Source organism: Chiloscyllium plagiosum, chromosome 5 (genome assembly GCF_004010195.1).
Source record: "Chiloscyllium plagiosum isolate BGI_BamShark_2017 chromosome 5, ASM401019v2, whole genome shotgun sequence".
NCBI lineage: Eukaryota > Metazoa > Chordata > Chondrichthyes > Orectolobiformes > Hemiscylliidae > Chiloscyllium > Chiloscyllium plagiosum.
The window spans coordinates 26,571,533-26,597,912 of NC_057714.1; the positions used below are offsets into that span (position 1 = coordinate 26,571,533).

The window sequence follows — 26,380 nt, forward strand, 5'->3', positions numbered from 1 at the left end:
TTCTGTCCTGGTGGTGATTGGAGGGGCGGGGCTCAAGGACGGAGGAGCGGGAAGTGGAGGAGATGTGGTGGAGAGCATCGTTGATCATGTCTGGGGGGAAATTGCGGACTTTGAAGAAGGAGGCCATCTGGGTTGTACGGTATTGGAACTGGGTCTCCTGGGAGCAGATGTGGTGGAGACGAAGGAATTGGGAATATGGGATGGCGTCTTTACAGGGGGCAGGGTAGGAGGAGGTGTAGTCTAGGTAGCTGTGGGAGTCGATTGGTTTATACTAAATGTCCGTGTTGATTCGGTCGCCCAAGATAGAAATGGAGATGTGTAGGAAGGGGAGGGAGGAGTCTGAGACGGTCCAGGTAAATTTGAGATCGGGGTGGAAGGTGTTGGTAAAGTGGATGAACTGTTCAACTGTTAGTGATTAAAAAGCTGTCTTTCTCAGGGTTGAATATACTTAATGACCCACTCTCAACAGCTGTTTGTACACACATTCACTACCCGCTGAGAGATGAAATTCCTCTTCATTTCTGTCTTAAAAGGGTGACCCTCTTATTCTGAATTATGCTATCTGGTTCTAGACTCTCACAAAAGGGAAACAACCTTTCCACATCTCACCTGTCTAGTCCCCTAGGAATTTTGCATGTTTCAACAAGATCACAGAGTCATAGAGATGTACAATATGGAAACAGACCCTTTCGATTGTTGCTGATGACTTCAGAATTGCTCCCACTCCCAATTTCCTTCCTACCTTTTCTCCTGTGTCACTTCTTCTCTCCCTCCCACCAATTGCAACATCTTTTTTCAGTTCAGAATGACCCTTTTTTAATCTTACTTTTCTTCATTTATCTATTGACGTGAATGTTTCTTTCTTGTTTGATAGTTTAATGGATGTAGAAGAGTGGATGCAAGCTTCATAAATCTTGTTCAGTCAGATGTCTTTCTCAGCAGTACCTCAGAAAGAAATGTGATAAAGACTGAGGCAAATCCAGGTTTAGTGTTTGTTCCTGGGACACCATTGAGACTGATTCTTGTTGCATTATAAAATCCCATTGGTCCAGTGTTACTGAATAATTTAGAGTAATTGCTTATAAGGAACAGCACATGGTGAAATGATTTTTTTCTACTTGATGTGATTTAGGATTAAAGTGGAAAATGCTTTTAAATATTGCAAAAAAATTGCTCCCTGTAGGTTTCACCCAATAGTACAGTAAGTGCATTTATCAAATTATATGACACAATGTTATACAAAGCTAGAAGGTGCTAATTTTGAAATTTAGTCTGCATTGACGTGATCTCAGGGTAATTGTGTTGGTGTTAACTGTTCTGTGCCCATTATCAGCAAGGGTTCCCGCTGCAAATTACTGTCCAGAAAACTCTGGAGTGCAATGTGTCTGTCGATTTGTGAACATGTGAGGTGTATATGATAATTGTATGTCTGAGATGCATAGAACAGAATCACTCAAGGCTGTGATGCTTCATGACAGACCAGCTGGACCACAGTTACTGTTTAAGACCACATATGATTAATCTCACATACACTGTCGGGTGACCTAGTGTGAAACCTTTCTTGCGGTACCATGTTAGGGCCAAGGCATTGCCATGCATAGAAGACTGGCTGACTGACAGAAAACAGAAAGTGGGGATAAAAGGATCTTTTTCAGGATGGCAGCAAATGACTATCATGGTCAGTGTTGAGAACACAACTATTCATTTAAAAATCACACAATAAGATGTTAAAGTCTAACAGGTTTATTTGGAAGCACTAGCTTTCAGAACACTGCTCATTCATCAGATGGTTGTGGAGTATAAGATCATAAGACGTCTTACAATCTTATACTCCACAATCACCTGATGAAGGAGCAGCCCTCCGAAAGCTAGTGGTTCCAAATAAATATGTTGGACTATAACCTGGTGTTGTGTGAATTTTAACTTTGATCACCCCAGTCCAACACCGGTACTTCCAAATCATGACAACTATTCATGTTATCCTTTAATGATCTGAACGAAGGAACTGAGGCACTGTTGGTAAGTTTGCAGATAACACAAAGATAGGGGAAGGGATAAGTAGTGTCGTGGAAGCGGAGAGGCTGCAGAACAACTTGGATAGGCTGGGAGAGTGGGAAAAAAAGTGACAGAATACAATGTGGAAAAGTGTGAGGCTTTGCACTTTGATAGGAAGAATAGGAGAATAGTCTAGTTTCTAATTGGGGAAAGGCTTGAAATACTGAAATTACAAAGGGATTAAGGAATCATAGTTCAGGATTTTCTAATGATCAACATGCAGATTCAGTTGGCAGTTAGGAAGGCAAATGCAATGTTAGCATTCATTTCGTGAGGAATAGAATACAAGGGCAGAGATGTACTATTAAGGCTCTATAAGGATCTGGTCAGAGCACATTTTTAACATTGTGAGCAATTTTGGATCCCTTATCTAGGAATGATGTGCTGGCATTGGAGTGGGTCCAGAGGAGGTTTGCAAGAATGATCACGGGGATGAAGGGTATGTCATATCAAAAGCAGGTCTGTGCTCAGTGGAGTTTAGAAAGATGAGAGGGGATTTCATTGAAGCTCTCAGAATACTGTGAGGCCTGGATAGAGTGAATGTGGAGAAAATGTTTCCTCTAATGGCAACATTAGGACCTGAGGGTACAGCCTCAGAGTAAAGGGACAGTCCTTTAGAAGTGAGATGAGAAACAGTTTCTGCAGCTAGTACATCTGTGAAACTCATTGTTGCAGATGGCTACAGAGGCTAAGTCATTGAGTGCAGAGCTTGGTAGGTTCTTGATTAGTGAGAGGACCAAACGTTATGTGGAGAAAGCAGGAGATTGGGATTGAGAAACAAATCAGCTATGGTCAAATGGCAGAGCAGATTTAATGGGCTGAATGGCCTAATTATGCTCTGATATCTTATGGTCATAAGGTAATGGTTCTGAGAGATTAATGTTCAAGTTGCATTAGTTCAACCTATCTGATGATGTCACCCAGTCTTTAGGCGGAGGCAGGTAAGTTCAGCAATAGCCTTTGAAGGGAGCAGATGTATTCTGGATAGCTCCCAGGAGTTCTTAAGAATTACACCTGACTTGTAATATAGTTGGGCTTATTACTCCCATGCAATAAGTTATCTTGTTAACAAAGACCTTCGCCTCTTCTGTGAAGATTCCATGGAGATGGATACCACTAATAATTAGACAGACCCTAGATGTAGAAAAGACAAAGGAAGATTGGCAGTCAAATCCTACAAGCATCCCTTACTCTGAATCGCATATTGGCATGATGTGCTAGTAGCAGAGTAACACTAACTGGTGGTTCAGATTTCATGCTGTGATTCCCACTGTGCAGCTAAACCTGCTTCCCTCCATAATAAAGTCAGAAGGTATGTATGCTGATGTTTGTGCAATGTTCAGCAAGATTCACAACTCCTCAGATACTGAGGCATATCCAAATGCAGAAAAATCTGACCGTATCCAAGTTTTCAAGTGGCAAGTACCATTCAAGTCGCATAATTGTCATTTGGCACAACAAACGGGCAAATCTTATACAATTAATTAGAGGGCCTTGGGAAGTGTTGTAGAATAGGGGACTTAGGGGTTCAGGAACATAATTCTTTGAAGTTTGCATTATATAGAGACAGGGTGGTTAAAAAGACATTTTGCATGCTTGCCTTCAATGCTCAGTCCTTTGAGTATAGGAGTTGGGAACTGAAAATGTGTTGCTGGAAAAGCGCAGCAGGTCAGGCAGCATCCAAGGAGCAGGAGAATCGATGTTTCGGGCATGAGCCCTTCTTCAGGAATCAACACATTGCTTTTCCAGCAACACATTTTCAGCTCTGATCTCCAACATCTGCAGTCCTCACTTTCTCCTATAGGAGTTGGGAAGTCATGTTGAGGTTGTACAGGACATTGGTGAGGCCTCTTCTGGAGCATTGTGTTCAGTTCTTGTTGCTCTTTTGTAGGAAGGATATTATTTAGCTGGATAAGGTTCAGAAGAGATTTACCAGGATGTTGTCAGGTATGGAAGGTTTGCGTTATAAAGAAAGACTGGATAGGTTGGGACTTTTTTCAGTGGAGTATAGAAGGTTGTGTGGTGACCTTACAAAGGTTTATAAAATCATGAGGGGTATATACAGAGTTAATGGTAGGTATCATTTCCTGAGGATAGGGGATTTCAAGACTATGGGGCACAATTTTAAGGTAAGAGGCAAAAGATTTAAAAACTAAAAGAGGGACAATTTATTTACAGAGGTTGGTTTGTATGTGAAATGAACTTCCTGAGGAAGTGGTGGATGCGGGCACAGTTACAATGTTTAAAAAACACTTAGATAAGTACATGAATAGGAAATGTTTGGAGGGATATTGGCCAGGAGCACTCAGGTGGGCCTAGTTTAGTTTGGGATTATGTTAAGCATGGACTGATTGGACCGGAGGGTCCGTTTCTGTGCTGTATGACTTTGACTCTATAAAAGAAAATTCAATCTTTTTCTAATGATATTCATTGGAACTACTATTGCTGAATCCCCCACTATCAAGATCCTGGGAGGTGGCATTGACTAGAAGTGGAATTGGACTAACCATATACGCACACACACATTTCATATGGTGTATATACTGAGGCTACAAGAGCAGGTCAGAGTCTAGGAATATCGCAATGAGTAACTCATTTCCTGACTCTACAAAGCCTGTCCACCATCTACAAAGCACATGCCAGGATGGAGTGATGGAGTACTCTTCATTTGACTAGATGAGTACAGCTCCAACAACATGGGTGAAGCTTGACACCATACAAGACAAAGCAGCCCATTTGACTGGCACCATATCTACACATATCCACTTCTCTATTCCAGATGTCCAGTAGTAGTCATCTGTACCACCTTTAGACAAGACCCAGTCAACCCATGACCACTACCTCCTTGACAGACAAGGATAGCTGATACATGGGAACATCATCACCAATATGTTCCCCTCCAAGCCACTCACTATCCTGACTTGGAAATGTTTTTCCTAAGTCACTTGGTAGGAATGCTGAAACTCCCTCCCTAATAGTATTTTGTAGATACCCACACTAAATGAGCTGCAATGGTACAAGAAGGCAGCTCGTCACTACCTTCTCAAGGGTGACTAGGAATTGGCTATAGTTGCTTGCCCACACAATGATGCTCACATCCCATTACTGAACAAAAGTAAGTTATTGAACACAAGTATGTTTGCTGTGTTAAGAGTGTAATTGCTTTAAGATATTTAGTCGTCAGTTAAAATGCAATTACTGATAGCGATAGCTGACAACAGCTGTGGAAGCGCCAACAGAGAAAGCACAAGGATGGCAATGGTCATCTCCAACAAGAGAAAATTCAACCCTTTTCTCATGACGTGCTTTGGTCCTAGAATTGTGGCACAATGACTCAGTGGTTAGCACTGCTGCCTCACAGTGCCAGGGATCCAGTTCAATTCTACCCTTGGTCGACTGGCTGTGTAGAGTTTGCACATTCTCCCCATGCCTGCGTGGGTTTCCCCCGGGTGCTTCGGTTTCCTTCCACAGTCCAATAAAATGCAGTTTAAGTGGGTTGTCCATGCTACATTACCCAAAATGCCCGGGGTGTGTAGCTAGGTGGCCAGGGGAAATTTAGGGTTACAGGGATAGGATAGAGGGATAAGACTGGGTGGGATGCTCTCTGGAGGGTCATGTGAACTTTATGGGCCAAATGACCTGCTTCCACAATGTAGCGATTCAATGAATGACCCAAAGATAAACTTCCATTCAAAGGTGGAGGATTGGTGGCAACTGTAATCTTGGGTGCACATATATTTAATTATTTGGCAAAAAGGTTAGAAGGAGATGTTGCATAAGGTGACAGTTCTGAAATACTTAATGTTGAAATTGCATTAGCTCCAGTCAATATAATGGTTTCACACAGTAGTTGAACAGAAACAGATAAGTCTTTGTAAGGAGCTGATGTTTTCAGTACAATTACCACAGAATTATACTCCAGTATGTGGCGGTAGCAATCAGGAGAATCTCTAACACAGGAATTTTAAATTATTTTAATTTGTTTAGGAGGAATTGTAACTGTCCAGAACTGGTGGGGTTTGGTCATGTAAACCCATGAAAATAAAAAAAAATACCCAATCTAAATTGCCTTTAAGCTGATGGCTTTTAGCTTTATTAGAGGTAAGATGGTGTCAGGAGACAACCAAGTGACTCCTAGAAAGTGGGTTGTTCATTGAAATAATTAAAATGAGGCTGCATCAAGGTGCCAATGCCTGGGGAACTGAGATTAAAAGAACATTGAATTGATTCTTCTATTAATATCAATATTATGGATACAAAGGAAAGCTCCTCTTTCTATTTGACATCAGGTCTTTGACTACATAGCATCCTGTATGCTGTGTTTAACCTTTGTGGTTTTAGCTTAGCCTCGAACTTTTTATTTTAAGAGCATGTTTGTATGGCAAACAATGGACTGCTTTTAATTTTCGATCATGTATTGAAAATTCCTGCTTTACATTGCAGAATTAATATTTTTCTTATTGACATGATTGAATTTTGATTCAGTATATGTAATTTCTCAGAGATATTTTGATCACAACAGGTACCTAAAATTTAAATATAGAGTTACATTTGTCAGAGTGTTATAGTAAAAACAACTGCATCTATACTTTATGTGCACAGAACTCACCAAGAAGCAACATTGTAACTGAGGGACAAGTATTGACCAGGATACCTGGGGTAAATTCATTGCTCTTCTTCATAAACACGGCTGAGATCTTTGAGTCACAAGAAAGGGAAGGCATGGTCTGATTTAATATATCATCAAAAGTACAAGGTTTCCAACACTCCGTTAGTACAACATTTGAGAGCCATTTGAATTTAAAGTTTCAAATCCTGTTTGTGTCTTACCATTATATTGTAGCAAAATGTAAGGTACATACATTACTATTGTTAGAATGTAAACAGATTAGAACTTCACTATTTGGATAGGTAACCAGAGAGGCAGCTCAGTGGACTTCAGAACCTGCTCAGTTAAACTTTGCAGAGTGAAACACCAAATCAGGCTGTCAACCTGCAACAGTGCACTCTACCCCTGCACAACAAAGTCAATATTTACACCAAGGTTCCATGATGACATGTATGTCTTTAACATCTGAACAGCAAACATTTGCTTGGTGAAGCATACAAAATCTCATTTAGTATTTGATGTATTAAATGATTTCAGACAGCAGTGCAATGATGCAAATTGGATCACTGCACGAGAAAAGTGCATTCTTCCCTGAGCTTAACAGCTGTCTATTAAATAAAATTGATGACCCATCAAATAGCATATTAATAATTTCAGAAAGAACAATCTGCAATTGAAGGAAACCAATACTTGAACAACATTAGTCAAAATAACAAGGAGTGCAGTTGTACAGTTTATTCTTCGTGCCTCGATTATGTTATCTTCAAATTTGTTCATCTTTCTGACAGCTGTAAATAGCTTGTTTTGTGTTTCACATATTACCAGTCAGATTGCAAAAATAAATTGTTCCTGTGTCTTGATTTTATACTCATCACATTTCTTCATGAGATGATGGCTTAGAATTCCACCTGCCCTTTCTGAGTCAACACCCCCATCACTTCTTCTCAAGCTATTCATTCCTTGTTGCCAACAGCCTCTTTTGTATACATTATTTAAATGATCATTATTCATGTAAACATAAAGATGAGCATAGGCTACGAGGTTGGTTGACTGCAGGGAAAATACCTGGATTTATTCTCACCCGATGTTCACATGCATTCTCCTGTAGCAAGGGCTACTGTGTAGTGATTAGAGACCAGAACTCCAAGCATTTTCCTTTGTGTGTAAACCCACATCCCTGCTTGACTGAGATCCACAAGCTTAGCACAGATTAAAGATAGGAGTTTAGATCAGAGTGGTGCTGGAAAAGCACAGCAGGTCAGGCAGCATCCGAGGAGCAGGAAAATCGACGTTTCGGGCAAAAGCCCTTCATCGGGAATAGCTATGAAAACCTATTCCTGATGAAGGGCTTTTGCCCGAAATGTTGATTTTCCTGCTCCTCGGATGTTGCCTGACCTGCTGTGCTTTTCCAGCACCACTCTGATCTAAACTCTTTTTTCCAGCATCTGCAGTCCTCACCTTTGCCTACAGATTAAAGATAGACCGAGAAGTGCCTAGATTCTACATAGCTAAACTGCTCACCAGACAGACTTGCTGAATTTTGATGAAACCTCACTAATATCACAATTTGAAATCAAACATGGTGATTTAAATATATTTAATTATCAATGGCTTGAGTTCAGAGTTACTTTTCAAAACAACTAAATATCTGCTGTTTTGGATCAATTAACTTACGCGTATAAAAATAAGTTAAAAATCACACAACACCAGGTTATAGTCCAAGAGGTTTAATTGGAAGCACACTAGCTTTCGGAGCGTCGCTCCTTCATCAGGTAGTTGTCCAACGCTCCAAAAGCTAGTGCTTTCAATTAAATCTGTTGGACTATAACCTGGTGTTATGTGATTTTTAATTTTGTACACCCCAGTCCAACACCGGCTCCTCCACATCATGTATAAAAATAAAGTTGAGTTGTAATTAAAGCATTAAGATATATGTGAATTCAGAAAACATGCGTATTCATGTATAAAGAGCTTAGAGGGGTAATATTTCTCCACATCTACAACTAAGGTCAGCAAAGAACATGATGGAAACAGCAATATCAAGTGACTTTGAGAGGTTATTGTTTTCTTTAAGTATCTCTTTGGCAACTCACAGAACAATGTGAGTTCTCCACCTTTGCACACACAGGGTCTTTGTTAATGTGGGAGGTCTGAGTAATAATGAGTTCCTACAAAGAATCTGTGTCAGAGGTGGAGTAAATCAGCAGGGATATGGAGAACTCCCACTTTTTCCAGAATACCATCCCAAAGAGCTGACTCTGCTGGAGACATTAGAATAGAAAGGAGAATGCAAAAAGTAGTAGGGACTACTTAAGCAACCCTGTGACTGGAGTCCAATGTCATTGTAGGAGTTTGAATATGGTTACTAAGATTGGGTACAGGGATTCTACAGCACATTGTGCAGTTTTTCATTTGTACTATTCACAGCAGATTGTTGTTATGAGACTTAGTGGCTTGTAAATTTTCAATTTTTTGTGGTGTTTGGGTGGACAGTTTTTGATCAGATGGTTAGTTTGGGAATCCCAAACCCTGCTTTCATTTCCCCTGATTGAAACAATGAAAGAATCTGTGCACAGGTAAAACTCATCTGCCTGGAGTTGAGTGCACTTTACTTGGCCTCTTATCACTCTCCTTGTAATGTGATACAAATGTAATTTTGATTCTGTTTGCCCCAAAATCATGTTCTCGTGTTTTCACAGCCTCAGAACCAAATTTGAAGGTGCGTTCCAAGTTAAAACAGAAAGTGGCAGAGAGGAGGAGTAGTCCATTATTGCGCAGAAAAGATGGCACCATTATCAGCACCTTCAAGAAGAGAACACTTGAGAGAACAGGTAGTTGGGAAGAACATAAGGCTGTTCATTAAAGCTAACATTGCTCTGTTACGGGTGTCTTCAATGCATCCAAAATCTTGCCTGTTTCTTAGTTTAGCAAAACGAAACAAATAACTCGAAACAACTAATTGAAGCAGTTCCTGCAATAGAATCAATTGTTTTGTTAGCTATGAGAATTAATTGTATGAGGGAAATGGAACAATGTAAGTACAGACATTTAAACCTTAGAGGGAGGTAGTGCCATAGTGGTAATGTTACTAGGCTAATAATCCAGTAATCTAAATCTAGCTCAATATTTAAGGATTTAGGTTGAAGACCACTTTGGACAATGGTGAAATTTGTAAAATCTAGAATTAAAAGCTATTATTATAAAGACCCATTTGGTTTATTAATGTCCTTCAAGGAAGGAAATCTGCCATCCTTACCTGATCTGGCCTACATTTGACTCCAGACCTCAGCAATGCAGTTGTGCCTGGAGAAAAGATCAGTTCAATGGTAACTTAGGAAGTACAACAAATGCCAGCTTTTACACACCGTCACATACAAGGAAGGAAAAAAACAATGAGAGGAAAAGGCTTTTTTAAAATCTAAATGGTTACCAGTTTGATTGATTAATCTTTTCCCTATGTATTTACATTCCACTTTAATTTCTCAAACTACCCTATCTCCAGAAATATATCTAATCATCTTTTAAACCAATTTATGTTATTATTATACTTAGCCATCTCTGGCAACTTATTCCATAATTTTCCCATCCTGAATTTATAAAATCTCATTTTACTTCTCTCTCTATTTCTAACTAATTATTATTAACTGATTTTCCACACTGTTTGAGTTTATGGCTTGCATATAGAAATTTTGTTCATCTCCTTCAAGATTTTTAAACTTCAGTTAGGATATTCTAAATGCATATATGTTTTAAATACAAATTCCTTCATATTTCCTCATGTTATCAGTGATAATATGCTTTAAGATTTCTTGCATAATTGTTCCATGTCTTGGCTAAGTTTTTAAAAAGGAACAGTAAGGATATCTCATATGGTAGGAGGCACAATCAGTTAGTCAATCAGCCTCTTAAATATCAATTGGAGTATTACACCTTTCCATTCAGAAATAATATTGAGCATGGAAAGCCAGAAAGTTTAAGATGAATTTAGTCTTGCTGTACAAAATGATAGTAATATCACTGGATGAATAATGCAAAAGGTCAAGCTAATGTTCTAGAGACACAGTTCAAAACCCAAAGTTGGTGAAATTCAAAAATTCAAAAATAAATCTGGATTTGGGAACTGGGAATATTGGCAATGGCTATCATTGATTATTGTAAAAGTCATTCCCTTTCTGTCATCCTTACTTGAAATGGCCAAGATGTAACTACAGATACACAATAAGGTGGTCAGCATTACTCTCTGAAATGGCTGAGCAAGCCATTCATTTCAAGGGCAATTATGGATGGGCAATAAAAGCTGCTGATGTCCATGTCCCTTGAAAGGCTGAAAGGGAAAGAAGCAAGTCTAAGAAATAGGTGAATGAGTTGGCTAAATAGCCCATCAGACCGACTTCCATTCACTTGATTTAATTTGATTTATTTGTTGTCATGTGTATTTGTTTTGCAAAATACGCAGTGAAAACATTGTACGGTATGTATATTGGATCACAATTGAACTTCTAAATAAACTCTTCTTCTCTATCCTATCCCAATTTTCCCTAATTCATTTCGTGGCCAAAAATCTATCAACTTCAATTATGAGTATGCTTGACAGCCGAGCACCTTCACTTTCCAAAGAGAGGTTGATCACTGTTGAAAAGATAGAACTATTCACTGTACCAGGGGATATCTGAACCAGGAAGGGAACTTAATTAGTGAATGTTTCGGGGTAACATAGCAGGAGACACCTGATGTGTTAAGATGAGTTTGAAGAGGGCATGCAGGGAGAATCTTAGAATCTCTACAGTGTGGAAACAGATCCTTTGGCCCAACAAGTCCACACCGACCCTCCGAAGAGTATCCCACCCAAACCCATTCCCCATTGCTCTACATTCACCCCTGACCAATGCACCTAATCTAACCATCCCTAAACACTTTGGGCAATTTAGCATGGTCAATTCACCCAACCTGCACATCTTTGGATTGTGAGAGGTAACCGGAGCATCTGGAGGAAACCCATACAAACACAGGGAGAATGTGCAAACTCCACACAGACATTCACCCAAGGCTGGAATCGATCTTGGGTCTCTGTGAGGCAGCAGTGCTAACCGCTGAGCCACTGTGCGGCCCCAAGGTTATAGAGAAACCAGGAAAATTGTGCAGATTCAGATCTAGTGTAGGTAAGAACTGTAGGGGAGAACCATAGGGGAAGTTGAGCCTGGTAGGGTAATCGATGGTGTTATATTAAGTTTCACTGTCAGTATGACAATATATCTTTAAGCTGAAAATGTGTTGCTGGAGAAGCGCAGCAGGTCAAGCAGCATCCAGGGAACAGGAGAATCGACATTTCGGGCATAAGCCCTTCTTCAGGGAATATATCTTTAAGGGAAATGCTTAAGATATCAACACAATATTTTAGCATAGGGCTGAAGGATATAAAATTGCTTATCTCATCTTATTTCATTTCATTTAAAGTATGACATGCTATTGAAAGTGAGCTTTTTAACGCTGTTGTAATCTAATGTTTGTGTATGAACATGAGCTGTAATAAACATCTGTTGGATCCTTGAACACCATAACATCCATGTCCAGTTTCTTATGTTACAAGAGATAACATAAGCATTGCTGCATCATTTAAAATATGCTGCTTGAGGCAATTGCATCAGATGACGGGGATGTGGCAGAGGCCATTGACCAAATAGCTTTGATGTTAATGACAGAAATTCCACAAAATTCCTTATATTTGAATTTCACATTTTAATCCAGCATATTTGATAACTCTGCCCGCTAATATAGAATAGTAACTTAGCAACTTATTGTTACTTGTAATTTTTACCAAAAACAAATTCAGTGAAAAGTTTTAAAATCGCCATACACTGCCACCCATATTAATAGCAAGACATAGATAAGAAAACATTTTAAAAATAATTAAGACAAAGTCCATCCTAGTTCAATTAATGACCCCTGGACTCTGGAAAAGACAGTGCCGCGGCAGAAAGGCGACAAAGCAGCTGCTGAAGAAAACAGCTGCCTCACCGGCTGCTCAAATCCTGCACAGCAAGACTCCACAGAATCCCAAAGCCACCCCCAAGGATCTGCCACATCAATGATCCCGAACCTGAAGACATTGCAGAAGCCACCCAAAAGTGTGTGGCTAGAATCACCCCATCACTGAAGACGTTGAAAAAGACCACCCCTGGATGCAGCTGCAATGGCTGTGAGGAACCAGCATTGCCACTGCATCAGCCACCCAAAACATCCCTCCTCCACTGAAGCCACCAGACAAAGATAAAATAAATATTGGTGTTAAAAATAATAAATTGGAAAAATACAGTAAAGAAGAATGCGGCAGGCCTGGACATCACAAACAGATGGGCTCAGAAGCCCAACCACTTCCTACCCTGCCATTGCCATCCAAAAGAAAAATCAGAAGGTCACAAATTAAGACCTCACTCTAGAGACCTGAGTGTGTAACCTATATTGACACTCCAGACTGCCCTATTAGGTCGATGTAAAAAATCTCATATCATTATTTTGCGTAGAGCAGTTCCACCTGATGACATGGCCAACATTTATCCCTTAAACAACATTAATGAACCCTATTAGCTTTAATTTGCTCAACATTGATGAGCCTTCGGAGTAATGGAATGTTTTCCCATGCTTGTGCAGTCCATATGGAAGATCCTGCTATTCGTGAATGATTCCTGCCTTTTTCATAGCTTTTCTAGTTGAGTCCTGCTGAATGTGACCTTGATAAAGGCCTCATGTTTCCTTAATAGCTTTACTGAATGCATCTTGCTTGTTGTGGCTTTGTAAGACAATTCCTGTTCTTTTAATGGTTTTCCCAGATGATTCCTAACTTTGTCAGATGTTGCCATGTGGCTCTCAACAATTTTTAATTGTTCAGCTCTTTCAGTTTGCTTGAGCTGCTTTCTTCAAGCTTTATCTGAAGAATCTTTAGTTTGTAAGCTGCAGCTAAATGCAGTCTTGCCACCATGTTCGAAGATAAATCCTCACCACAGCTCACCTTGATGTAAAATTCAACTGGTTGATTTGCTACCACCATCCTTTTTCCTCTGGAGAGATCTCCAGACCTGACTCATCTTGTGTGGTCAAGGAAAACCACAGGGTTGCCTAACAAGAACAGGCTCTTGTGCTGAACAAGATGCAGTTTATTACAACATAGCAGCTAGGTACAAGTTACATCGATATGATAGACATTGATCACTGAGACTATAAGGGACTCCTCAATGTTAGATCGGACTCCTTCGAGTTCCAAAGCTGTTCTCCTGCCTGAATCCATGTGATATTATCATACTGAGGACCAGTAGCACGGGTTTCCTCAGCACTATCCTTTCAGACCTTACATGCTTACACATGAATTTCCACCCTGATTTCACAATGGTCAAGATTTGGAATAGGTCTGTCCCCTTCACTTCCACAGAAGAGTTAAGGGATTACATAGGGTAACCTCTAAGATTGTAGGAACAATTCCAGTGCACCCATCATGGTTAGACCCCATGGATACACTGTCTGCTGAAGCTATAGGTGTGGGTCCCTTACTTGACCTTAAAATGTTCCACATATTAGTGGGAAGTAAGGAATATTGATTACCGTGCCAACGTTCTGATGCCGTTTGAGATTTTAAAAAAAATCTCTCTTCCACCTAATCAGAACCTCACTCTGTGCTTTGAGTTGCTTTCACTTCCTCAAGACAGCAACCTACATTTTGGTGACACCACAGGGGCCTGCAGTTTTGACTCTTTAATCTTTAGATTTATTGATGTATGTCAGTGAACTTTGCATCCCATTACAAACAAGGTAATATGCATCGTTGTCAGGACCATCTTTCTCATTAATGATTTTTTAATATATTAAAGGTTAACATACCAAAATGTGAATGTGTAGGATTTTGCTTCAACATTTCCATTTATTCCAAATTCAATAATCCACATAAGAAAAAATGACCAATCATGAATCACTTTTCAAATTTTAAAGCAGTCAAGTCATCAATTAACTGGCATGATGGAAAACAATGACTTTGTCCATTTTATAATGCTCAATGCTGGGTTAAAGTGGCACACCAAAAATGTAGGATAGCCCATTTCAGCTAGAAGCCTTTCAGCTTCCTATTGACAGTATCATGCTTCCTGGCCTGATGGGGAAAGAACAGACATATACAAACATATCACCAATAGCATGTGACAGGTAAGTTTAAATTTAACGCTAAGCACAGGTAAGAGCAACTGTTCTTCCTGAAAATTATGTTAATGCCAGTTGAAATAAGATAGGAGATGAGAGACAGAATGCTGTTTCCTAATTTCTTGTCTGGTTCATATCATTCTCCTTTACTTTGGGCCTTAAATGGATCTTTCCTTCTCCTTTCATTGCCTTCTTGGCTTGCCTATATCCTTTAGTTCTTTCAAAGATTTTTCATGGCTTGACCAAAATGTCACTGGCATATTATTTCATAATCTCTCTAGCTTGCTTTTAAAAAAAAATCTGTTCCGAGGATACTTAAAAATGGTCATGAAGCTGTTTTGCTCCCGCATTCTACCTTTGGTGAGTGCAGACTTAGAGAACTTAGCAACATCTTCGCAAAAAGCACGTGCTCGGAACTTTCAACTGTCCACTGGAATATTGCTGGAGATTACTGATTTTGTCGTATACTTAAGTTCTATAAAGTTTCAAACACTTGTCCTGCTTTATTTACATTGAGAGTAGGTCAGATATATTCACCATCTGTTCTTTATTTTCCTTCATTTTGCTTATGAGCTCTTAAAATAAACTTGAAACACATTTCAATCTCATCTGAGTACAAATACTGTCTACGCACCAGAAGATGAGATGAAATTGAATGGACTGTTATAGAAAAGGATGGTTGGTGCCCAGGCTTCACAGGGACAGGTGTAAGCCATTTAGCGTGTTCTTGTATTCCATAACATCCTGGACAATCATCCACTTCAGTCCTTTTTTATTTTTCCCATATTATACATGTACCCCTTTATATCATAGGTATTTAGAAATCAATGAATCAATTTCAAAATTCCTCTGAGGTTGAGAATTATAAATATTCACAGTCCTCTAAGTCAAAAAATATTATCCTTATCTTAGACCCAAGTGTCTTCCCTGTTATTTGAAATACTGTCACCTTGTTCCAGACCCCCAGCCAGAGGAAACATCTGACATGCATCTACCCTGTCTATCCCTTTAGGTATTTGAAGGTTGCAATGAGATCACTTCATATTCTTCAAACCTTGAGAGAATACAGACTTAGTCTCTGATCATACATCAGCCCCGCCATCCCTGAAACAAGGCTGGTGGACCTTTATTGTCCACCCTCTGAGGTTAATATTGTTTCTAAGGTAAGGGGATCAAAATAGTGCACAGTACTCTGGGTGCAGTCTAACAATTGGGGCAAGGCTTTGCTACTCTGTACTCTAATCCTCTTGAATAAAGCCTAACATTCCATTAGCTTTCCTTCTTATCTGCTGCCCCCACGTGAGATTGTTCAGGGATTGATTGACAAGGGCACCCAGGTACCTTTGTTCATTGACTCTCCCTAACCTCTCAACATTTAAGAAATACACCGCGCGTCTGCTCTTCCTACTATATTGAGTGACCTCATTATTTGTCACGTTATATTTAAGCTACTGTGTTTTTGCCTACTCACAAAGTCTGTCCAAATCTGCCTGGATTAGTCTCATATCTTCCTCACAGCAGACTATCCCACATAGCTTTCTGTCATCTGCATTTAGTCCTCACATCCAAACAATTGATATAGATTGTGAACATCTAGGGCTCAAGTACTGGTCCTTGTGGTACCACAGTGCTACATCCATCAACTCCTCTTTATCATTCTGTTCATAACATCTGAAAATTCATTGACATAGAAAACAGGAGCAGGAGTAGGCCATTTGGCCCTTTGATCATGGCAGATCATCCAATTCAGTCCCTGTTTCCAGTTTCTCCCCATATCCTTTCACCCCTTTAGCCCTAAGTATTGTATCTAATTTATTTTTGAAAACATTCAGTGATTTGGCCTCAGGTGATTTCTGTGGCAGAGAATTCCAAAAGGCTCACCAGTTTCTGGATGGAGAAATTCTTTATCATCTCAGTCTGAAATGACCTACTCTGTATCATAGAATTTCTACAGTGTGGAAACAGACCCTTCGACCCATCAAGTCCACACTGACCCTCTGAAGAGTAACCCACCCAGACCCATTTCCCCACCCTACATTTACCCCCGATTATTGCACCTAACCAACATATCCCTAAACACTATCGACAATTTAACATGGCTAATTCACCTAACCTGCACATCTTTGGACTGTGGGAGGAAACCACAGGGCAAATGTGCAAACTCCACACAGACAGTAGCCCAAGGCTGGAATTTATCCTTAGGTTACGACCAAAGGTTCAGAATATCGTTAGGTTACGACCATGGATTCAGAATGCTGAAGTGTAGAGTGGATGATATTTCTCCAAAAAACTTCCACAATTTTCCATTCACAGATCTATGCTGATTTCGCCCAATCAAATCATCATTATCCTTTTGTCCCATCTTTAAAATAAACTGTGGCATTTTCCCTGTTACTTACACAAGACCAATACATGCGTAGTCCTCTATTTTCTCTCTTCGTCACTTCATAAATGCTGGGGTTTCATTCACTACCTTTCAATCTGCAACAGCCATTCCAGAATCTGTAGAAGTTTGGAAAATGATAACCAAAGCATCCACTGTCTCCATAGCTATTTCTTTCAACACCCTGGAATGTACACTATCAATTCCTAGGGTTTAGCAATCTGTATTCTCATTCATTTCTCCAATGCACTTTTTTTAAAAAACTGAAACCAATTCCCACCTCATTTTCTTTTATCACTTGGGACTAATTCAAGGAGAGTTTTTGCATCTTCCTCAGTAAAGTTTGTCACATAATGTAATTATTTAACTTCTCCTTCGATTCTGTATTCCCTTTTCCAAATTCTCCTGACTCTACCTGTAATGTTTGTAATGTAGAGGAGCCAGTGTTTGACTGGAGTGGACAAAGTTAAAAATCACACAAAACCAGGTTATAGACCAACAGATTTATTTGGAAGCACTAGCTTTTGGAGCGCTGCTCCTTCATCAGGTGGTTGTGGACAATAACCTGGCATTGTGTGATTTTTTAACTTTGTAATATTTGTCTTAGCCTACTATTTTCTTTACATATGTCAAGAAGCATTAACACTCAATGTTTATATTATTTTACAAGTTTACCTTCATACTCTATTCACACTATCTTTTTCAGTTTATTGATTTTGCATTTTAAAATCCTCCCAGTCTTCAGATTTACTGCTAGTCTGTCAACTTTATCGGCTTTTCTTTTGATTCTATACAATTCTTACCTTCCATTGTCGGCCATGGCTGGCTGATGTGTTTTGCGTTTTTATTTTGTGCCTTTGAGGAATCTGGAAAGCATATAATGATTCTAATTGTAATAAAAACATACAAGAATATTGTAAGAATCTTGATGTTCCTGACAAGAATAGGAACAATCGGTATCCTTAAGAGAACTAACTTTTGAAGGACTTCATGAAACTTCTGTAATATTTGGAGTTGTTTCTGTTACATCTCCTGGGTGTTTGCCTCTTTTACTGAAGTTACAGTGTGAAAACAGGTGACACTGCCAGAGATTTTGCCTTCACTTAAGGGGACCAGCAATGCAAAAGGTAAAATAGCATTAGATCTGAACTAATATGGAAAGAGTACTAAAATAGATTATAGTGAGGAGATATTTAGAATCCAGTAATAATAGGGTCCCAATTTTGAGATTTTAATGGGAATAAAAGAGTCAATGAAATCTGATATGAAATTGGACAGACTCTGAAGAGATGAAATGCTTGTAAGGGAAAAAATTTTAAAGAACTATTTAAAGTAAGGAATGTGTGGTTGGGGAGTAGTGGGAAATGGATGTTCTTTAAGGAAATATTTACATTTCAGAAGCAAAAATCCCAGAATCCAGTTGACTAAACAAAAAAGTAAGAAAATAGTTGAAAAAGCAATCATGAGAAAGAGAGAAAGAAATGTAAATTCTGTGATGAACAGGGTAGGAAGAATGATAAGATTTAGCATCTAGAAACTGATGTGGGAGAAGTGATACAACAAGAACTAAATGTTCTCTCTATCAGGAAAAAGAGAAAGCTAAAATAAGTTCCAAACTGTTTACTAATAATAGTAAAGATGTGAAAAATGGCAAAATTACCAAACTATTATTTTATTTTAGTTACTTTTATTACTGAAAAGGAGATGCATAACTTGTGAGGAGTTTAAGGAGCAAGGAAGCTGCTAACTATAAATATCACAGAGAAAACCATAGAACATCTTAGGAATAAAACGTAGAACATTACAGCGCAGTACAGGCCCTTTGGCCCTCGATGTTGTGCCGACCTGTGGAACCAATCGGAAGCCCATCTGTCTTACACTATTCCATCTATATGTTTATCCAATGACCATTTAAATGTCCTTAAAGTTGACGAGTCTATTACTATTGCAAGCAGGGCATTCCACACCTCTACTACTCTTTGAATAAAGAAACTACTTCTGACATCTGACATATATCTATCACCCCTCAATTTAAAGCTATGTCCCCCTCGTGCTAGTCACCAGCATTCAAGGAAAAAGGCTCTCAGTGTCCACACTATCTAACTTTCTGATTATCTTATATGTCTCAATTAAGTCACCTCTCTACCTTCTTCTCTCTAATGAAAACACCCTCAAGTGCCTCAGCTTTTCCTCAAAAGACCTTCCCTCCATTCCAGGCAACATCCTGGAAATCTCCTCTGAACCCTTTCCAAAGCTTCCACATCCTTCCTATAATGCAGTGACCAGAACTGTACGCACTACTCCAAATGCGGCCACACCAGTGTTTTGCACAGTTGCAACATGACCTCGTGGCTCTGAAATTCAATCCTTCTACCAATAAAAGCTAACAGACCATAAACCTTCTTAACAACCCTATCAACCTGGGTGGCAACTTTCAGGGATCTATGTACATGGACACCCACATCTCTCTGCTCATATACACTGCCAAGAATCTTATCATTAGCCCAGTACTCTGCATTCCTGTTGCTCCTACCAAAGTGAATCACCTCACACTTTTCCACATTAACCTCCATTTACCACCTCTCAGCCTAGGTCTGCAGCTTATCTATCTCCCTCTGTAACCTATAACACCCTTCAGCACTATCCATAACTCCACCGACCTAAGTGTCATCTGCAAATTTATTAGAGTCTTGATTAAAGTGGTGCTGGAAAAAACACAGCAGGTCAGGCAGCATCCGAAGAGCAGGAAAATCGACGTTTTGGGCAAAAGCCCTTCATCAGGAATGAGCAACCCATGCTTCTACGCACTCATCCAGGTCATTTAAAAAAATGGCAAACAACAGTGGATCCAAAACAGATGCTTGCGGTACACCATTAGTAACTGAACTCCAGGATGAACATTTCCCATCACCCACCACTGTCTGTCTTCTTTCAGCTAGCCAATTTTTGATCCAAACTGCTAAATCACCCTCAATCCCATACCACTGTATTTTCTGCAATGGCCTACTGTGGGGAACCTTATAAAATGCCTTACTGTTTACTACATAAACCACATCAACTGTTTTACCCTCATCACCTTCTCAATGAACTCAAGTAGGGTTGTGAGGCATGACCTACCCTTCACAACACTGTGCTGACTATCCCTAATCAACTTATTCCTTTCCAGATGATTATAAATCCTATCTCTTATAACTTTTTCCAACACTTTACCCATAACTGAAGTAAGGCTCACTCATCTATAATTACCAGGGTTGTATCTACTCCACTTCTTGAACAAGAGAATAACATTTGCTATCCTCCAGTCTTCTGGCACTATTCCTGTAGACAACAATTAATTTAAAGATCAAAGCCAAAAGCTTTGCAATCTCCTCCCTGTGGTTCCCAGTGAATCCTAGGATAAATCCTATCCAGCCCTGGGGACTTATCGATTTTCACACTTTCCTGAATTGCTAACATCTCTTCCTTGTGAACCTCGATAGTCTAGCAGTAATGTTGGAGGTTAGTGTCTAACACATCAGCCAGATCAGGTCAGGGTAACAGATTCCCTTCCCTAATAGACATTGGCCAACCAGTTAGATGTTTTTTACAAGCAGCTGACCTCCGCTTTCATTTCCAGATTTTAAAAACTTAATTCAAATTCTGAGACTGCCATGGTGATATTTGATTTCATGTTATTAGGTTTATTATTCCAGGATTCTCGAATTGAAATTTGCTGGTGGACCTCCAGGCCCTGTTGGTGTGTGAGTTCTGTTCTGAGAGTCTAGGACCAGAGAGCAAAATCTCAGATTGAGATCACTGTTTAAAGCTAAATTATAGAGAAGTGTTTTCTTCTCTAAGGGTAGAGCATCTGTGGAATTCTTAACTGCAGAAACTATTAAGGCTGGCTCAATAAGTGTATTAATGAGATTGACAGATTTTCAGTCAGTAAGGAAAATCAAGGGGATATGGGGAAAAGGCAGAAAAGTAGAGTTGAGCATTATCGGATCACCTGTGATCTCATTATATGGCAGAGTGGATTGAGTGGATTCCGTTTAGGCAGAAAATAATGGACTTCCTCTGAGAACCCTCTCCCATTAGGGTATGCAAGTGGGCTCCTTAGGCTATGTTCAGCAGATGGATCCATCAGCAGCGGCAACCTGGGAAATCCTGCAATTGAAAAAAACTACTGGCCGATATGTTCAGAAAGAAATGCCTTCTTTTGCTGACTAAGAAATTCATAGGAAACATGGAACTGCAATTTTCTCTTCAAAGGACTACTGAAATCACAGCCTATTGTTCACCTGGAGTGTCCAAACACCTTGTCATAATATGATTGAACACAGGGGTTCTTACATCATTCATTTTCTCTCTGGATTTCCACATAATATGACCTTCACACCAGTGGGGATGTTAGTTTAAACACTTCATTTCATTTAACTATCAGTGAGGCATGTTTCCAAACTATAAGTTTAGATTAAACAAAGTTGGGTCTTGGGAATACTTAGGTTTGTGTTGTTTATCATAACTTTTCAAATATTACCTTGCACTAATTAAATCCAGATTCTGGTTTCATTTAGTGTAAATAATGTCATGGAAATTTCAAATTGTTTGTTTGAGTTGATTGAAAATTCGTAGTATATGAATATTCTAGTTACAAGTTTGGTCATTTGTACCTTTGTTTACTTATTTATCTGATAACTGAACCCATGCAAATGTTAGATAAATAGATATTATTTTAAACATTCATGCATATTTAATGCTTGGATAAAGATGCATACTTGGTCAAATTTTAGATGGACAAATAAATATTGTAGAAATTGCAGCAGAACTGATTGAGCAAGCATTGAAAAAATTGCCGTGATGAGTTGCTTTGAATCCTTTATTGGTTTTCTTCCAGATTATGGGTAGTTTTTTTTTTAATAATCATGTTATATCATTGTAAATTACAATCAACAAAAGGGCATTTTATGTTGAGAGTATGTCATTGGCAATCCTCGGTTGATTGCTTCTAATGCCACTCTATCAATCTAAACGAAGTGAATCTGACTAGACTGTATGCAGGGTGGTACAATTACAACAGTTCAAAGACATTTGGATGGGCTTTTTTTTTAGATTAGATTCCCTACAGTATGGAAACAGGCTCTTCGGCCCAACAAGTCCATACTGACCCTCCGAAGAGTAGCCCAGCCAGACCCATTCCCCATATTCACCCCTGACTATGGGCAATTTAGCATGACCAATTCATCTAACCTGCACATCTACCGGAGCACCCAGAGGAAACCCACGCAGACACAGGGAGAATGTGCAAACTCCACACAGATAGTTACCCAAGGCAGGGATCGAACCTGGGTCCCTGGAGCTGTGAGGCAGCAGTGCTTACCACTGAGCCACCATGCCACCCTGATGGTGATTCTCGATTCTCAGTGCATATGTAGAAGGCCAATGTGTTGTATGTCATTTATGTGTGGCAGTATCACAATAAAAGATTAAAGATTGCAATGTTGTTTTCATAATAAAAAAAATCTAGAGTTGTTGCAGGTAGTATTATAGCCAATATATATTATAAAATGTTTTGGATGAAGCAAATTAAATGTTTCTGTTACACAGGCCCCATCTATTGGCAGTCAATAGAATAATACACATCTGTTGAAAATACAGTAACAAATAGCAGAAATAAAATAACTCAAGACTTCTGAAAGTGATACTTTGTTATTTAATTAACAGCTTGGAGAATTCTTGCTATATTTCTCCAATCCTCAATACCAGAATTCAGCTGTACCTCCATTTTAATTCCCGTAGCCACATTTGTCAACTTGTTTTCTTCTGTTTCGTTCTGACTCTCACTGTGAAGTGGCTTGAGATCTTTCACTGATATTAAAAACTCTAAACAATTGTTAATTGCTATGAATAGTGTTGATTATATGGCCTCTGAAGAAGGGAGTGAGCTTAATGTGTTGAATGACTCGTTCATCTCCTATGATTTCTTATATTCGTGTATCATTCTCACTGAATAAGGGATAGCTGAAGGAAAGTTAGGTTAAAATAATTGAATTAGTTTATTGTGCAGTGAGTAAATGTCTGGTAATTTGTAGTGCTGGAGGTTTTAGGTTTAGACTTTAAGTTCACAGGTCCTAACCACAGTGGTGAAGGCGACACTGCAACTGAGTTCAATACTCTTGGAAGAAGGGGAAAGAAATAATTAGCCAATTATTAGCTCATAATCAATATGATGACCTATACCTGGTGGAAATATGATGTCGTTTAATATTAATGTGCCCCAACCACAGGCCACTCCCTATAAGCACACACATGTAGGATGTCAGTGCCTGTGAAACAGTACATCTTCATAAATCGCTGTATACCTTCATGAATCACTTCAAGCAGAGATAATTGTAAAACAAACTTAATTGCTGAGGTCTAAGTCTATGTAGAGTCCATCCTAAGCTGATTTCATACTGTATAAAAGGTACATTTGATTAAGAGAAATAGAGTCTATAAGCCCAACATCAGTTCAGAATACTAGACTGAATTGCTAATTGCTAATAATCTTCAGTTTTACCAAATGGAAAAATCTCTCCTTTGCTAATCCCATTCTCACCCATATATGTAACTCCTGATTTTTTTTTGTGTTCTTCTTAAAGGTTCCTCAGTTTGTAACAGTGCTCCAGGATCTGGCCCCAGCTCTCCCAACAATAACTGCATTGGATGTTCAATAGAGAATGGATTCTCACGTTCACACACTGAGGTAAGACTTCAATGTTTTACATCATTGGGTCATTGTACTTTCTTATCTTTGCCCCTGTCTGCTTCTAATACTCTCGTTTCAGTCTCCCCCACTCCAAACTTTTGTGTCTGTACTTTTCTGTGAAATTCTTTTTGGCACCAAGATCAGCAAAAGAAAATTCCTGGGCAATAATTTACACAATAAAGAGCTGGAAATGCAGCTTGATAGAAACCAGCTGGGATTTCAGGTGTGCTGTCAAAGTTCTGTGAGTGACTCATCCTCTTGATGTTTGGAAACCCCTCAGCCTTTGCTGTGTCATTTCTAGTTGCATGTTTCATTTAGTTATCCTTAGGTCTACCCCTGGGATTTTGATGGCATGGACTGGCTGACATTTTTTCCCTGAGAAGCGCAGATAATATTCCACCATCTTTTTCTCGTCAAGTATTAATAGAAAAACCATATATTTAACCTGTCAGGGATATTTTGCATGAGAAAAATATTATTAGCCTATTGGTTTCTGAGGCTGGGAGGTGCAGTGGATTAAGATACTGTCCTCTGGGACTCAAGTCTGAATCAAATCCAGGTTGAAAGGACAAAGACTTTCTCTCTCAGACTGCTGAAAAAGTCTACCTTTTTTGGCAAGTGTGTGAGGATAGTGGGGATATAAGGAATATAAGTGAGATTCTGAGAGTATATTCTGCTTGTTATTTCAAATGCAGCCCCATAATTATATACTAAAACAGCAACTTATAATATTGGTCATTACTTAAAAACAGCACCTCATCTGTAAATACTCTGATGGTACATTATGTATTCAAACAAAAGCAAGAAGCAAGACTAAGACATCAATGCCTCTAGCCTGTTCACTCAATTAATAATGTGATTGCAGATCTGATTGTAACCTCAAATCTTCATTTCTGCTGATAACCTTTCACCTCCTTGCTTACCAAGACTCTGTTAATTTCACCCTTAAACATATTCAAAGACATTGCTTCCACCATCTCTTAAGGAAGAGATTTCCAAAGACTCATGACCTTCTGTTGGGCAAAACAATTCCTCATGTCTACTTATTGAGGCATAGATTTGCACAGCACAGGTACCGAACCTTCAGTCTAACCAGTCCATGCCGAACATAATTCCAAACTAAACAAGTCCCACCTGCCTGCTCCTGGCCCATATCCTTTCAAACTTCTCCTATTCATGTATCCATCTTAATGTATTTTAAATGTTGTACCCACATTCACCACTTTCTCAGGAAGTTCATTCCACACGCAAACTACCCTTTTTATAAAACATTTGTTCCTCATGTCTGTTTTAAATCTCTCTCTCACTCCTTAAAAATGTGCCCCCAAGTCTTGAAATCCCCCATCTACGGGAAAAAAAAACGACCATTCATTCTATCTCTACCTCTCATTACTTTATAAACCTCTCTCGGGTTGCCTCTCAACCTCCTACGCTCCACTGAAAAAAGTCCCAGCCTATTCAGCTGTTTTTATAATGCAAGCCTTCCATCCCCAGCAATATTCTGGTAAATTTCCTTCTGAATCTTCCCCAGCTAGAGAAGAGAAGGTCATTAACCTTCTTCCTTAACTGCTGGGCATATTGTATTGACCTAAATGGCATCTTCAGACCAGACTGACAGTGTCTGATTTCTTCTGGCACTCTTGGGGAAAGAGAGCACCCCTCTGCTCCGACACCTCAGTCCAGCACCAGGCATTGTTCCCTCTAATTTTCTTTAGGCTATGTGTGTCTCTGAGGACTGTGTACTGCAGTGACTTCTGTAATGTGAAGTCAATGTCATGGATGTCATGTGTTGAACCTTGAAGTGTCTACATGTGCAGCCACCCTAAATATAGGGTTCCGGGTTCCTTTTGTGTAAAGTTGGACGTCAACTTCCATCTCTCAGCCATGTCCTTTGGAATTGCACAGTAACACACACAGGCCAGTTCCTGGATTGCAGCATTTGAAATGATGTTCAGTGGGGTTTAACTATGATTCCAAGGTGTGAATGTTGTATAGTCCCAGCACCAGTGGGCATTTTTGCCACTGGCAAGAGCAAGATTGTACAAGGGTCGCACAGTGCAGGCAGGATACATAATTGATGAGGTGAGCAACAGAGAATTGTTTGTAAAAAGTCACCAAGACTCACAAAAGGAAATCTCCGTAAATTTCTTTAAATTGATACTTGTGCAAAATGTGGGAAAAATATGCGCTGTTTCTCTCTATAGATGTTGCTGGAAGTGATGAGTTTCTCCAGCACGTTCTGTTTTTATTTCAGATTTCCAGCATCTGTAATATTTGCTTGAGCTTTAGAATGTGGTTTATCACATTATCAGGACGCCTTTGTTAACTTACAGCCTCACCCATTGCCTGCAACCTATTAGCTGAAATAGGTGTCTGAAGTTTGTGGAAAATTATTTTCCCAGATGTTACATGACAGAAAGTTTGT

At 39.3% G+C, this 26,380-nt stretch overlaps 1 protein-coding gene across 10 annotated transcripts in view; it reads left to right on the plus strand.

Annotated features, from left to right (window-relative positions):
• Window positions 1–26,380, plus strand: part of LOC122549771 (histone deacetylase 9-like) — a 789,364-nt gene that overhangs the window by 458,290 nt on the left and 304,694 nt on the right. For all 10 annotated transcript variants that reach the window (XM_043689769.1, XM_043689771.1, XM_043689766.1 and 7 more), the window contains 2 exons: window positions 9,364–9,495; window positions 23,849–23,952. In XM_043689769.1, the coding sequence (XP_043545704.1) occupies window positions 9,364–9,495; window positions 23,849–23,952 (236 nt within the window). The remainder of the gene's footprint in view (window positions 1–9,363; window positions 9,496–23,848; window positions 23,953–26,380) is intronic.